Source organism: Haliaeetus albicilla, chromosome 14 (genome assembly GCF_947461875.1).
Source record: "Haliaeetus albicilla chromosome 14, bHalAlb1.1, whole genome shotgun sequence".
In the NCBI taxonomy this organism is placed as follows: domain Eukaryota; kingdom Metazoa; phylum Chordata; class Aves; order Accipitriformes; family Accipitridae; genus Haliaeetus; species Haliaeetus albicilla.
The window spans coordinates 32,535,672-32,551,703 of NC_091496.1; the positions used below are offsets into that span (position 1 = coordinate 32,535,672).

General features: G+C 40.1%; 2 protein-coding genes across 7 annotated transcripts in view; one reads left to right on the plus strand and one right to left on the minus strand.

Annotated features, from left to right (window-relative positions):
* Positions 1-443: 443 nt before the first annotated feature.
* On the minus strand, positions 444-12,765 carry ZCRB1 (zinc finger CCHC-type and RNA binding motif containing 1). 2 transcript variants are annotated; one of them, XM_069802202.1, is made up of 8 exons: positions 12,657-12,765; positions 7,963-8,050; positions 7,763-7,791; positions 4,341-4,452; positions 4,141-4,248; positions 2,558-2,667; positions 2,377-2,452; positions 444-1,095 (listed from the first exon to the last, which is right to left on the minus strand). In XM_069802202.1, the coding sequence occupies exons 2-8, from the start codon at positions 8,044-8,046 to the stop codon at positions 964-966; spliced, it is 651 nt and encodes a 216-aa protein (XP_069658303.1). In that variant the 5' UTR covers positions 8,047-8,050; positions 12,657-12,765; the 3' UTR covers positions 444-963. The 2 variants fall into 2 exon arrangements, with proteins under 2 accessions (XP_069658303.1, XP_069658304.1); XM_069802203.1 differs by lacking the exon at positions 12,657-12,765 and adding an exon at positions 12,466-12,624.
* A 95-nt stretch (positions 12,766-12,860) lies between these two features.
* The window catches only part of PPHLN1 (periphilin 1), a 71,304-nt gene continuing 68,132 nt past the window's right edge, over positions 12,861-16,032 (plus strand). For 3 of the 5 annotated variants that reach the window (XM_069802206.1, XM_069802207.1, XM_069802208.1), the window contains exon 1: positions 12,861-12,921. The gene's annotated coding sequence lies outside the window, so the exon portion shown is untranslated. The remainder of the gene's footprint in view (positions 12,922-16,032) is intronic. The other 2 variants (XM_069802204.1, XM_069802205.1) reach the window with 1 other exon arrangement.

The window sequence follows — 16,032 nt, forward strand, 5'->3', positions numbered from 1 at the left end:
GTGATCCATGTTAAGACACAAGTATATTTAAAACCCCGTGCATAACCATAATTACCATGTTAGGCACCCAAACTGCAGTCAGGAGAAACAGTGCAATATAAGCCCTTACCACAGCAAGAATCCTTCAATATCAGATTAGAGCATATTAAAACATATGCACATTCCCATTTTTAAAACCTAAGGCCATTCTCATTTTTAATGCAAGAGCAACAGAACTATCATTCTTAAAAAAATATTAAGTATGTTTCAAGACTAAACTAATTACCACATCACTTTTAACTTGCATCTCCTATGAAGCCTATATTTTATACAGGCTATATAATACTATGAAGTATACAGCAATTTACTAAAACTGTGCATAAGATGCAAGAACAACATCTTAATATCCTCTTGGAAAACAGACAAATGCATTGTTTAGTCTAGAATGATTTCACAGATCAAGCTGATGTGACAGTAATTTATTTTATTACTGCATGAAGAGTTAAAAGACTAGTACAATGCTTAAGGCTGAAATTCAACCCTATGCAGAGGAACTAGTGCAAGATTCATATACTAGTAAAGTACCACTAAAGCACTGCTTCCAAACAGGCAAAAACCAGACTAATACATAAAGCATCAGTGGTGCTAACAGTGATCCTAAGAGGAACTCATCTTAGGAAAAAAATCTTGGGAAATTCTTTTATGAAAGATTTCACTCCCAGGGTTTGGGTCTAGATACTAACTACAAGAAGCACTCTCCCAGATATTTTTCTAGATTTAAGCATAGAAACACATCATTTTCTCAAGAAGCTGCCTCGAAAGGTGAAGTTTTGAAAGAGAGATATCAAAAGATAGGAGGTTCGGGGGAAAATGATCTTCAGTAAGTGTCTTCAAACCAAGACAAACCTGTATTACTGATAACTTTGTAGGACTTTACAAAATGTACACTATATATATTATATATGCATATAAAACAGTATTATTTCAATCGCTAAGTTCTTCCTCATCACTGAAATAAGCACTTTTCTTAATCCGTGGACGTTTTGAATCATCTGAAATTGAAGATTCCCCTGCAGTCTGCGTCCATCTTTGTTGTTCTTCCTCAATTTTGGCTTGCTGCAATGAAAGAAGGAGAAGTATTAGCTAGGATTAAGAAAAATTAAGATGCATTATAAATAACAATGCTAATTATTAATATGCATTGAAGTATTTAATAAGTTAAAGAATTCAAAGGGTTTATCTCCATTTCCAGATAAAACTGTGCAATGAATGCACTAGAAAACATTTCTGAAAGTAGTTCTCGCATGCAAACACTAAGTCTTCTGCACCAATGCAGGCCACATGGAGTACTCTCTGTTTTCGCCCATGACAAACTTACAGAACTATAGAGCAGCTGAGATCTGAAGCAAAGAATGCATTGTGTTTTAAATTGACATTATTGAATCAGCTTTGTTCCACTAACAAGCCTTCTATCAGTTGTCTTCTGCAGTCAGGGAATGAATGTCTTCAGGGATGTAAAGGTTATTCAACTGAAGGTTTAAATAGATGCTTCGTATTTTTACTAGGAAATATGCTATCACAGTTAAAATCTTTGAATGGCAAGAGAAATGGGAAAGTTTCCTGGCTTGCTTACATTTACAGGTTTTAATTCCAATTGTGGAGTTTTCTGAAGGTGAGGTGGGGATAATTGTGCATATTTGCATCAGTTTTTTTGGACTACATCACGTAAAAGCTTTGCACTCATTACAGTCATATTCAGGACAAAGTTATCTTAAAACCTCTTGAGGGTTTTTCTGGGGGAGACGGGGCACACGGGGGACAGCTGAGGACAAAGAAATTTGAACACCAGGACAGGTTTGCTCTGTGTAGTGAAGCAAAAGCCTGTAAAGAAGTATTAAAGGAGATAGTAATACAACTGTCAGACTATCTATCTACATAACAAAAAATGCGTTAAATAGGTTTTGAGAGGTCTGTTAGAGACCATGATGGACTGTACTAGGCAAAGGAAGTGCTCCAGAAACAGATGTTGTTCAGGCATATTCTACTGAGTGAGGGCAGAGGATGCACCTGGTCATTTATACATGACTATTTTTCTGGCTACTCAGTTAACAAAGTAAAGAGGGACTTGTGGACCAAAAACCTAATACAGCAGCACAGCACAAACACAGCAATAGTGAAACAGTTAAAAAAATAATAATAAAAAAAGACTGAACATGCCTGCAATATGAAGAAACCAACTATAGTCACCAACTACTGCCAGGCAAGAGTGCCCTGGGTGCTACAGGGTGGACAGACTTAGAGGTGTATCTCAGAACTTTTGAAAAGCAGATAAAAAAGGAAGTAGAGTTGCGTTTAAATAATAATAAGTAATAAATGCGCAATGCTTCAGTTTTGTACCTGAAAAGCTATGGCCTGGCTGAGGCTATCTAGAGCAGGATCTTCTCCTTCCTCCTCACTTTCTTCTTCCTCCTCGCTTCATCGCGCAGAGAGAGAGAGAAATATATAGATCTTTATTTTAAGTATTCAGTATGAAAAAGCTTCCTAAAAGAAGCAGTAACATGTAAATAAATATACATACATTTCTTCTGGCTCAACTATTTTCTTTCTCTTCTTCTTTTCTTTTTTTTTTGGTGGCTCCCGCTCTCCTAGCATATTTTTAGGACAAGCATAACTTAAGTGTCCTGCTTCCTTGGAGAAAAAGAAATACTGCTTAACAGAAACCATTACAAACAACTATATGTTAAAACATATAACGAGGAAAGTTAATGTAAGACAGTTCACACGGAAAAAAATGGAAGCAATTAGTAAGATAAATGGAATGCTGAATTAGCACACAGAAGACAAACTCTTCTCTATAAGCTTGCCATGGAAACAGAGAGATTGGTGGTGATATGCATGTTTAACTGCAAATTGAGAACAAGCCATGAGCAAAGTAGATTTTTTTTGGCTGCTGAAATAGCTGAATATACTACAGCACGGTTTATGTTCAAGACAAGATACAAACCTCAGCATTAGCAGTTTAAGAAACAGGAGTGAATCACCACTTTTGCTCTAAAAAGTGTACGAATATAAAATGAGTCTGTATTTGACATTAACTACTATATAAATCTTAATCTCCTATGTTATTATGTTCAGGAAAAGTGAGGAATTGCCTAAAACTTAAAACACACTTCTGTATAAAAACAGTTGCTTCCAATATTTATTTTACTGCCAACTGTAGGGTGAACTTCCAAAGATACAGCAAAAGCAAGTATTTTGAAGCAAAGATTAGGAAGTTTTCCTTCTCAGACAGCATTATACTGATACTCAGATCAGTCTGCTCATCAGTGTGTTAAGCAGCAGTTATACATACATATTTTCATTTTCCCCCACTCCCAAAATCTCAAATAAAAAACAAAAGCAGTACTATCATTCCTGAAAATGGTACAACTGCTACGCAAGTTGATAATATCAACAGAAAAAAATTAATTTAACAGCATGGGCAGGATTTGTAATGGCCAAACTGAAGAAACAAGCTAAAAGTCTGTGCCGGTTTTGGCTGGGGTACAGTTAATTTTCTTCATACTAGCTGGTATGGGGCTGTGTTTTGGATTTGTGCTGAAAACAGCGTTGATAATGCAGGGATGTTTCTGTCACCGTTGAGCAGTGCTTACCCAGAGCCAAGGGCTTTTCTGCTTCTCCCCCCACCCCACCAGCGAGGAGGCTGGGGGGGCACAAGGGGTTGGGGGGGGGGACACAGCTGGGACAGCCGACCCCGACTGACCCAAGTTTGATCCCACACCATAGGACATCATGCTCAGCAATGAAACTCAGGGGAAGGTTGGCCGGGGTGGCCGCTGCTCGGGGATTGGCTGAGCATCAGTTGGTTGGTGGTGAGCAACTGTTTTCATTTGCATCACTTGTTTTTCTTGGGTTTTATTTCTCTCTCTTTGTTATTTTCCTTTTCATTACCATTTATTATTATTTTATTTTATTTCAAGTATTAAACTGTTCTTATCTCAACCCACGAGTTTTCTCACTTTTACCCTTCTAATTCTCTTTCCCGCATCCCGCTAGGCAGGGAGTGAGCAAGGAGATGTGAGGTGCTTAGTTGACAGCTGGGGTTAAACCACAACAGAGTCAAAAGATGAAATATATTAGTTCATTTTTGGTTTTACTCACCCCACATTCATAACACTTAGACTTATCAAAATAGTTACGCCTGCGAATGAATTCTGCTGCTCTTCCATTATCAATGGCAATACTTGCTTTTATTACTCTTCCAAACAGCTACAGCAAATTGGAAAAAAAAGAAAAAAAAAGGTAAATATTTTGAGACTGTAAACCCAACCCTCCTGCTATAACAACTTTCCACAATTTACCTGTTTGTTATTAAGTGCCCGAGAACAGTTTTGTGCAGATTCTTTATCCAAAAACAAAATAAAGGCAACTCCTTTGCTCTTCCTGGTGTCTTTGTCTTTCATAATAGTAACTCTGAAAACATATAACCACATTATTGATACACTAAAATTACTTCAGAGACATTTTTTCCTTAAAGATCTCAGTGGGATCTTAGATTTGTTATATAGCAAAAAGGAAAAAGTATGTTTAACAACAGGAAGGCTCGCTAAACAGAAATTCAAAGGAAGAGCTAACCTGGCCATATGCTTACAGGTAGAGTGAAGATGATTTTAAAAACCCAAAAAACAAAAAAACCCAAAAAACAAAAAAACCCAAAAAACAAAAAAACCCAAGACGTATGTGGGGTCCTTCTGGGTCCAGTATCATTCTTTATTCCCTTGGATGACTTGAAGAACAGAGAACATACTCTTTAGATTTGCAGACAACCTAACTGGAGGGAACTACACATACTGGAGGTGAAATTAAAATTCAGGAGTAACCTTGACCATTGCTATCATTGCTGAAAAACACAATGTATTGAACCGCACCCAAACTGAGAAATCTATGTTCGGGTAGGACTAACCAGCTAAACAGGTTCACGAGAGAAAACGATACGTATATGCAGCATTGTTCTACAAATATCTCCAACTGGAATCCAAGCAGGTCATGGATGCATGTGTTATTTTGCATGACATATAAAGTTAAATCTACAGTCTAACATTGGAATCAACAGCTGCAGTAGCACATCAAAAAATTCAAGACAGATTTAGACCCAGTAAAAACAATGAAGAAAAAGAATGACAAGAGGTGAAGCAGGGGTGGAACCCACACAACCTCAAGTCTTTCAATCTTAACAGCAATTGTATTTAGCCCTAAAAAAACAAACAGTGGGAAACAGGATACCAGTCTGCATGTACATAAGAATAAAAGCACATGCTAAAAAGTAGGGAATAAACTCCTCCTTGTGTCCACCACAGGCAGAACAAGGTTCAGCCATAGGGCAAGCCAAAATTGTAAGACGTAATAGGATGCTTTAAAAAAAAAAAACAAACACCAAAACAAATAAACCAGCCCCACTTCAATGCAGAAGGCCTACCAGCAAACCTGTATAAGTAACAGATGACCTACATAGTAAAAAGTATATAAAATAAAAACTCAGTAAAGAAAGCTCAATTTTCCCCCAAATACATGCACAGAAAGATAGAGCTTAGAACAGTTTTTCTGCCAAAGCCTCTCGAACAAGGATGCATCCAACTGAATGCATTGAGTTGAATTGTCAATAAAGCCGACTTTGGAACAATTCTATTAATTCTTTTGCCAAGTTACTCTTCCAACAGTTCCAATGGAACCCTAATATGACTGTCAAGCTTCTAACTGGGATATCAGACGTACCAGTTAATAACACAAGCATAGAAAGAAACAAGTGTGACAAATCTTTAAGAAGTCAGCAACTTCTTCGAGCCCTAGAAAGTCTGATTTCTCACTGAACAAACTGAGATGCAACCATAATAGCCAGGATATACTGGGGCAACAAATGTAGTACAGAAGAAAAGTCAGCATGATTTTGCTGAGTCAAGACACACTTCAAAAAAAAAAAGTCTAATAAAGCTTAATTAAATAAAGTTAAAGTTGACCTAGATGTCATCGCAAAGCTTTCTGCAAAGTGTTTTGAAGTCCCTGAACAAAGACTCTATAGAAATCAAGTTAATATTTGAAAAGATTTTTCGTGGGAATTAATGACTAGCTACAAACAGGAAACTGATCCTTGTTAGCCTCAGTTTCACAGGGAAATGGGAATACCAGTAGAATCCCACAGTATCTCCACTGTTTATAGTCAGGTCAGCTTGCACAGAGGCAAACAGGAAACAAATTTTGCTAGATTAAAAAAAAAAAATCATAGTATTTTACACATGGTATTTTGTGACTCTTTACCTTTGGTTTAACTTCTGGCAGTAACTAGACAAAATGTCAGGAAAAAGTGAACGTCAGTAAGGGAATTTTTTGCAAGACAATATATAGGTGGGGGAAAGTAGCAACTGCGCAGACAGAATTGCAAGTTCTAAATTAGCTACTTTCACACAGGATGCAGTGCAGGATTTCTTCTGCATAGGCATCTGAAAACACCATTTCTGTTGTCTATGACAGTAAAAAAAAAAACCAAATAAAATGATAGAAACTATTAAAAAAGGAAAAAAAAGAGAATGCTGCTATGACACCTTTGAAATAAGCAATACATCATGCAGCCAATACTTCATACAATTCTCATCCTCCTATCAAACAAGTTCAAAAGCCAATCAGGAGGAGACCCCTACCCCCAAACACCCATTACCAAATGATAGCAGGGAGGTCAGAAGTGTCACATTTATGGCAAACAGGCCCCTCAATGGTTAAACACCAGTGTTACTACAACCTTTGCTCAGGATTTTTCTAAATCAGTGGTTCAGCAATCGACTTAAACATGTCAGATACCCCACCCTGGCAACAACAGAGACCACAGGTGCCCAGTTGTATTGGTCACTGCATGTCTGCCAGAGCCCTACAGAAGGGTTTTCCTCTCGGTCAATTAAAAAAAAAATACATATTTCTAAAGTTATAGTTTGGCTTTTCCTGCTATTTGTCACCTGAAACACACTCCTGAGACTTCAAAGACTTTGAAGGTAGCTCTGTATCTCACAGATTGTTACAGCAGCTACTAGAAGTTAGAGTAGATATTTGCTGGTGTAGGGTTAAAAACTGAAGTCTTGAGTCTCATTATTCTGACCAGTTAAAAAAATAAAGAAACAAAACCAGCAAGTTCCTTACCGTGGCATTTATTTCTATCATTTGAACACAGAGGCAGGTATTCACAAGTACTGTTCATGAATACCCCACATATTAAAAGCCATTACTACGCAGCCTTACATCTAATCTTAAACATAATACTAAGCAGTCACAATAACAAGTCCCTCTAGAACCACAAATAGAGGAACTGTACGTTGCAATTGTGCAAACTGTTTGTGGGAATTGTGACATCTAGTTCACATAAGTAGAAGCTCCCACTTTCACACTTAGCCACTTGTGTCCCAGACGGTGTTTGGGGGGAAGGGAAACAATACTTGCTAGAAGAATATTGTTTCAACTACTTCGGAGAAAAGACCATTGGTAAGTGACAACATTCTGCTTGCTCTTAAGAAGTGGTTAGCAAAACCTGTCGCCAGCACAAATATTCTTACATTATGCATGTAACTGCAAGAACTTCCAGTTGTTAAATTAAATTTATACTTTATTAAAAATGAACAGGACTTCAATACAGTTCCACATTCATACTTAAAGTATAAAAAGCACAAGACTTTCAAGTGAAGCAAAGACATTAAATATTTAAAATGAAAGCTACAAAAATAGCAGGCCATATCAGGTCACTTACTTGACAACTTTCCCATACTTTGAAAATATCTGAAATACAAAACAAAATGAAAAGATTTAAGAACTGACAATTGCATTTCATTAGTAATAAATTTATCAAGACATACTTTTCTAAGGAAAAGATATATAGGAGTATTGTATTTACATTCAGAACTGTTGTCAACAAGTTTAACCTGAACAAGGCAGCTCTTAAAAACTTACCCTGTACAGATCGTTGTTTGTCAAAGCAAAGGGTAAATTGGACACATACACTGTGCTTTTGCTTGGTGCCAACCCACCACTCATTTTTCTGATGAAAGGAGAAAGAGAGAAGAGTTAAACTGTATTCAACAGAGAAATCAATTAAAAAAACATCGCAAAACTTTTTTTTTATGTTCTTTTTCAAGCCTAGCCCAGACAGTCATGATAAAGTTGCAGGAAAGCACAGCTTTTATTTGCCTTTCATCATTTTACATGCAATTAGTGTCTGCCTTCACATGTTACAGAAGACATACATTCCTTCCCCCTCCCCTGGATCCAAAGCATATTTTTGCTGTATGCGAGTCACTTTGTAAGTCATGAAAAAACAGACAAGTTAGTGTACTTAAAATAAACCTCTGCTGATTTGTGCAGTAAAGAAAGGTTTATGTCCAGAAAGAAACAAGTAATGTCCATTTATTAAACATTATGGCCAGTATGTGAAATTATTGACCTTTGTTCAAGTACCCGCATGATCTCATTCTTTATACAACTTTCATTTCAGCTGCATTCAACATAGAATAAACCACAATTGATTACGGCAAAAAAAAGCTTCCCTAAAGCAGAGTCTTAATTACCGCAGGGGGGAAAAAGGGATACTACATTGATGTTAAAATCTATCTAAGATGCTAAAGCAGCAAGCATTTCCTCTTGTATCTGTTGGTCAGGCTTCTACACTGCTCTGGAACTGCAAGTGTCCAGAGCTCATCACAGATGGCATCTCTCCTTCCTCCTCCTCCTCCTCCTGCTGATTAAGCAGCTCTATACTGGCAGGAACCAGAGAAATCTCAAAGCCATTTTCATTTCCCAGTCTCTATTAAGCTCTTGAAACTAAGTATGTCTGGAAACAATGAATAAATTCAAAACCACTGTTATAACTGCATACACATCCTCTAATACCAGGTGAAGAGCAACTGAACTAACTTGAAAAAGTACAGCCTACAGTTTTCCTCACGTTTGGACATTTCCCAAAATTTTAAGTGGTGCTAAAGTCTGTGCAAAACACTTCTTCCCTTTGATCCATTCTGTAGCCATGGCTCAGTCCAAGAGCTAAGTGAGTAAAATTTAAGATCAGAATAAAGCACAGCCCTTATGAGAGGGCACACCAAACAGTTCAGCAAAACCATTCTCCAAGCACTCCAATTACTACCTCCTTACCCAGTTTCCCGCAGCCTTATTCCTGCTTCTTGGCACCCCTAGCCGATTCCTAACTGAGGATCAAGCCATTTCTTCAGCAAGACCAACTCATTTTAAAAACGCAGACAAAAGCTGATGAAGGTATAAAAAACACTAAAGTATTAAAAAAATCAACATCTGTCAGAGTACACAGCTTCTTCGGGGACTTTTCAGGTAGTGAGTCTGAGCAGATTGCTTGGCCAAGTGCCAGCGAAGTAACTAATGTCACACTCTAATCCGGCTGTGGTGATTTTCTGGCATTTCATGATTCAGTCATCTGAAGACCTGATATTCCCAGTAGACACTGATTATCCAAGCGTTTTGCTTCTCTTTCCTGACATGCCTACTGTACCACAATTCATTTGAGCAGCAGCTTCCAAGTGATCAAATTTTGAGTTCTTCCATGTTCAGAGAATGTGTTTTCTGGCATGAGCAGAAATGGCAACATAAAGGTTAAGCAAATGAAAACAGAATAAATTTGCAACAAAGGCCACGCATTGCATCTGGTGTTACACAGAGTGGATTCATTATCCCAAATTCCTTGCTGCTTGGCATTAGTATCCTTGACAAGCCTAACCATGCTGACTTGGCAACATGCCACGCAAAGAGATGGCCTGAAGTGCAGTTATCCAGATGTACAGTGGATACAAAGGATTTGTTAAGAGCTACCTCAGTGCTGCATTACAATATGTCGCCAATGCTAATATACTGCAACAGCTGAGGAGATAACAGCAGAGGTGAACCTCAGGTGGCTGCAGACAGCAATTTAACTCTGCCTAAAAGACAAGAGAAGCTAGAGCACCTTGTAACAGGAGGCAAAGCAGGCCCCCCGTTAATGAACGGACACCAGCGAGAACGGCACGACTGGAGAGCAGGCGGCTTGTGTATTCTGCAACACCGCGGCGCAAGCCTCCAAAGAGAAGGTGATACATCACGTGAAGATTACTACAGGCCTAACAGCTCAGACGACAGGAAATTATTAATGAATGCAAGCTACAGAGCTGCCAGTTTCAGCTGTATGCTACTTTTTCTAGAAGCAAGCTGAAAGAGTTGCACCCTGGAGCGCTGGCTGCCTGACAGCTGAGGTTGAGCTTTGTTTCTAGTCCCCTGGACAAATTTCAGTGAAACAATCTTGCTGCTCTGACTGCCCAAATATTCTTAGCAATTTGTTTCATTTAGGACTACTACACCAGGATTTCTTACTTTTAATGTCTAACTCACTGGACAGGCACAAGTCTAATAAAAGAAGAAGTAGAGTAACTGTAAGGCTATCACCATGCTCATGTTCAAGATGGCAAAGGTTCAAATTTGCCATGCCAGGAAAGAGTATTTCCCCAGAACTGTAGGACTTCCTCTTCTAAATACTATGGGGTCACTGGGATGGTTTATAAATACCTTATTTAAGCCAGCAGATACACTGACAGGTTTGCGCAATAGATGAATGGCCTAAATGTTGCTATCTACTTAAAAGCCTGGTCATCCTTACTAAGTTTTCTGCAGAACATTCAAAAATAATATTCTACCAAAAGCAATCTCTCAAAAAAGCCTGAGCATGTTAAAACACAGATTTCTGCTTATCTGTTGTGAATACAGTGGTATAAATGCAATTTTAGATCCAGCTACTGGCACAACTCCTCCCACCCTGATAAACCTTAACAAAACATCATGTGTCAACTTTAGCTCTGCTATAACCAATCCATTAGTCTTTTTTTTTTTTTTTTTTTAAACCACCATGAAGTCCCCACGGGGATACCAAGTGCCAACACCATATAAACAATAGCTTCCCCCTGCCATTCATTTATGGATGACAACCTTGCCATACCAGCTTCACATTTATTGGTCTGATGTTTTCTAGCTGGCAGGGGTGGTGTGGTAAAAAAAGCCAATTCCAGCTTTAAACTAACTCTCTAGATGAAACATCTCATCTGGAGGCTCTTCATTACAAGGCTCAGAGTCCTTTTACTTCAGGAACTTTCTAACTTCAAAGAACTGTCCAATACAAGTTTAACATTTTCATCACATTCTTCCCCCTTGATCACCAGTCTCTCTGCTTTATAGGTTTTCACTTCACAGGCTGACAAAAAAACCCAAACCAAACAACAAACTACCACAAACTCCCCCCCCCAAACAAAAACAACCTCCCCAAAAACATCGGAGCTTTCTGCTTGCTGCAGGGGACTCAGCTGAGAGTCATGTAAAACCTGGCTTCTATATCCTGCTTGATCTCCCTGACAAATCAAGCCATTTCTGTTTTATACTGAATGCTTTTATGGGGCTTCCCTTATCTTCAAGGTATGACCTGGTGACTTACTTTAAAGCACTAGCTGGAAGCCAGCACATTATCTCCGTGGGGTTGAGCACAACTCCCATTAATGTAATAGCCTCTCTGTAATATTAATGCCTTCTTCATTTATCATTTTCACATATTAACTTTCAGGATGGAGTTGTCCCTCATTACTATGACTTCTTGAATTTAATCTTTTTTGTCTTTTCCAACAACTCGAACTAAAAGCAGCCATTCTTTGACAAGAGCCATCTATCAGTAATGATTAAGTTTCCTGCAAAATATATTGGGTACAGGAGTATGTTTTGCTTGAATCCAATATGCTTAATGCAGCATCTGTCACTCGTGATGAGAGCATCATAAGAGAAGACAATGATTAATTTCAGTAACTGGCTTTTCTACTCTGTGCCAGAAGACATAATGAGACCACCAAAATAGTTCAGATGCCTCTGAAGCATCAAGTGGAGTCTGAATTTACTGATATTTTCACGACTTGGCATCAACATTTCAGCTTAAGCACAAAGTTTTGTTTAAGTGCACAGCAGCAAGGCCAGATTCGCAATTAAAGTACACGTGACTGATTTGTGGGCAAGTTACTCAAAACACGCTTACTCAGGCCAACTAATCCGACTTCTTCTACCTTGATCCTTAAACCACCGTATTTTATTTCCGATTTAACAGTATCAACAGAGTTTAGACCCAAATCAACAAACCATGAGTTGTGGCAGCAGCTAGCTCGAGCTTATAATCAAAAGCCTGTGGTAAAGGAGGAAGCCGAGCTCACGTTCTCCTCGGTCCCAGACAAGGGCATTAACCACTCGCCGCAGTTCTGACCTACACAAGAGGCACGTAACGAGCTCCCAGAGCAGAATCCGTTTCATCTCCACCTAGCCGCTCAAATACTACAAGGTGAATATTCAAGTAGGATCACAACTAGGAAAATACAGTTGATGCCATCGGAAGAAAGAGCGCAACAGCCTCTCAACCAGCCCAAGCCAAAGACCTACTCGGAAACTTCCACCGCTCCGCTCTGCCCCGGCTGCCGCCCTTCCCTACCACCGCGACAGCCAGCAGCCAGGCGAGCAGCCTCCCCCGGCTCCACACCAGGCGCTCCTGCCGCCACCGGACGGCGGCGGCGGGGCCGGGGCTCCGCGTCTAACGTCCCCTCAGGGGCCTAGGCGGCCTCGCAGCGGCCTACCCGTCACGGCGGGGCTCAGCCGGCGCGGCTGCCCATGGTGCGGCGCGGTGCGGCAGCGGACGGCGCGCAGGCCCCGGCGGGACGGGACGAACAGGCCCAGGAAGGCCGGCGCTCTTCCGCTAACGCACGGACGACCGGCGTGGTTGGCGGCCAATAGACGGTGGAGGACGGTGGGAGGGAGGCGGGCGTTTTCCGGTGACGTCTAAACGAGCGCCGGAAGCGGCGGGAGGCGGTGAGGCGCTGGCCGCGGGAGCGAGAGGGGGAGGTGGGTGAGCGGCGGCGGGCGGCCCTTTCCTTTTCTCTCCTCTCCTCCCTGCGGGACGGGATCCTTTTGCTTCCCCGGGTTCCTCAGAAGTTAGGGTGACTGGAGGCTGGCGGGAGGAGAGGGGAGGCCCCTCCGGGCGGGCGGTGAGGGCGGCTTTTGTAAACCGTGCCTTCCAGCCCTTCTTAAAACCCGCGCGTGACAGGAGGTTTTGACTTTTCAGCTTAGTTTGTGCTTTTTGTTCTGGAGGGGGGGGACGTTACTCCTCGTGCGTGCCTCTGAGAGCGATTTTAAGCTTCAGTAACTAGCAGTGGGTGGCTGGAGGCTGCATGAATCCCCTTGTAGACGCTGTCCGTGAGGCGTCCCGTGGGTATGGTGGTGCAGCATCGGTGTCCTTACCTTTCTGGAGGGATAAATAAGGCTCGGGTGTGTCACTTAGCTGATCTCGTTAGAAGTACTAGCGTAAATCTGTATGCTTAGCTGAACAATGGGGTGTCCCGTAATATATTTAAAGTCTTTATCAGCATCTAAACACTTTAAGTCGGCTCTTCGTCGTTCTTTGTTCTCACTCATACTCCTTAAGTAGGCTCTTTACCATGCATTAGAGTTTTCGCAGATAGTCTTATTGCAATTCTTTATCTGACACGTCTGGGACTTCGAGGGAGCAAAGTCTTTGTCAGAAGTACACAAAAAGGTGTGGAAACCCACAGAACCTGTGCAAGCAACAAGTAGGCTTCGATAGAGCGATTTGCCCTGGGTGAAATATTCAGAGTTGGTTGGCGCTTTCAAGTGTAAATGTTGAAAGCACTGCAGTTTTGACCTGTTGCGGCAACCGTATGGTGAGCTGACATATTTTGTTGTCAAAACGTTTGTGCTGCAAGATGGAAAGTCACGGTGGAGGTGCTGATCCATACAGTTGTTTGCATTGACATTGCTAGCGTAGCAGCCCCATCGCAGCCTGGTAGAATATTCTTTTTGCAGCATTGACACTGATGAGGGATGGGCCATTGGTAACTGCAGGTGTTCAGGCAAAGATATTTGCTAATACATCAGTCATTGTATTAATATAACCCCCAATACATTGCCTCCATTTCTCTTGCGCCCAGTGATGTATTAGAATGGCGTGGTAAGAAAACTGAACCATTGGGATCGTAAATCCTCATTAGAATGATGCTGCTATTAATAATTGTATTCAGCTTACACATTTCTGGTTTTTTTTCCCTTTTGAGGTCAGAGTTAATTTGACTTTTGTGGTCAGTGCTTTTTTAAATATTTTTTTTTCTTTTTTCTTTCTCTTATTTTAAGTCAAAATTATTGTGAAAGGTCAGGAAAGATTGGAAGAAAGCATCTTCCTTCAGGTTATTTTGTATCTAGGTTGAATATGCCTAGACTTGTTGCAGTCATGCTTCCAATTGCTTTTGAAAATTGTATAGCCTAATATTTGGTATTAGGAAGAGATGGATTCTCGTTGTATCCCTGTTTTTTTCCCTCAATGCCTCCCTCACAGTATTTTATGTACTGTTGTGGTGCTCTTACGCTTCTGCTTTTTCATCTTATCAATAGAGGACTATGTCTATTCAGTGTTTTCTACCTGTCCCAAGTATGGGGGGAGGAGGAGAAAGTTACCCCCCCCCCCCCCCAGTTTTGTCTGTCTTGCCTCCTGTCTAGGTAAGAGATACTGGGATATCTCTGAAGCACTATCAAATACAGATTCTAATTGTTGGAAGAAAAAGCAATGTTTTCTGTCTGTCTCTATGTCCATCCTCAAAGCAGCAATTTTTGCAAAATTGGCCACGATATTTCTAATAAGTTACAATTCTCTAAGCATCTCTCCTAGGTCTTACTCATACAAAAGCATCTAAGCTTTTTGTGAGAGCTTTCCAAAGTGGAGGAGAGATGTAACTGGCCCACATTTGTCAATCTCTGCTGTTTGTCAAAGTAACAGTATAAAACCAGATATATAACAGTAGCATCAGAGATACTGCAGCTGCTTGCCTCTGCATTTACAGCACACCATTGGTTTTATGCTTTGTTCACATATGGCAAGATGTAGCCATCTGGATTAGAAAGCTGTGTGTTTTTGAAACAAAAATGTAGATTCTGCAGAAGGTTGATAGCACACACTGGAAAATTACAAATCCTGGAGAAGTAGGTATTTCTAGCCCTGATGAAAATTGATGTCTCAAGTAAGTGTCTCGAGTAAGACAAGAATTGTGCACAAAATATTGCAGAATACTGGAGTGCTTTTGCAAATATGTCAGAGATTTTTTTAGGATATGTTATTTACAAAGAAAAAAATTTAATGATTGATTGATAAAGAAAACCCAGTTGTACAAAAAATCTAAAGTTTAAGTGACCCATGTAATCTACTTGATGAAGAAACTCTTTTTGTATTACATCAGTTATACTAGCATAGAGCGAGACATAGCGCTGTGATAATCGGAGCAAAGCTGTTCTTGGCAGCTGGCCGCAGTGAAGCAGCTTGTGCTGCACTAATAGAATGGCTTCTGCCTATGCTGAAGTGTCTTTAGTTGAGAAAATTAAGACCTTGCTTTAGGGGAAAACAGTCACCTCTGATCAAAAATAGGAAGAGGTTGTTTAAATTAATATAGCAAGTGATTATATGCCATGATACTAAAGAAATATCAACTACCTTTGCTGTCTATGCTAATAGAAAATAGTCAATATGAGTGACAATGGCATTAGGTGTGAAACAAAAATAGATTGGTTTTTTTGATCTTTGTTTTAGAGTAGCTTTGTACTGAGAGAACAGGTGAATCTGAATGCAGCATAGTAATCTTGAGGTTTGATCTCTTAGATTCCATTAAAAAGAATTCTCTCATATTGATCCTAAGAGTTTAGTCTCTTCATGGTTGTTACTAAAGCTGTGTTAGGTCACATTATCTAAGAAATGCAAATTTTTTTTTTTCTGTAGAAACAGATGAAATGTGCTCAAGATGCTGGGAAATGCATTTTCCTCTCTTTAAACATTGGGGTTTTTTTGTCCGGTATTTTCAAATGCATCCTTACTTTATCTCATTGGTCCCAGCTAAAATTTGTCTTGTTAGTCTTCTGTGTGAAATCGGTCTCCCCATATTGGTTTTCCTTACCAGC

Excerpts from the sequence above, each read along its gene's own strand:
- ZCRB1 (XM_069802202.1), bottom strand. The coding sequence starts at position 8,046 with ATGAGTGGTGGGTTGGCACCAAGCAAAAGCACAGTGTATGTGTCCAAT. Across the intron at positions 4,453-7,762 it reads AAGTATGGGAAAGTTGTCAA|AGTTACTATTATGAAAGACA; the intron begins GTAAGTGACCTG and ends ATATGTTTTCAG. Across the intron at positions 4,249-4,340 it reads GGGCACTTAATAACAAACAG|CTGTTTGGAAGAGTAATAAA; the intron begins GTAAATTGTGGA and ends AATTTGCTGTAG.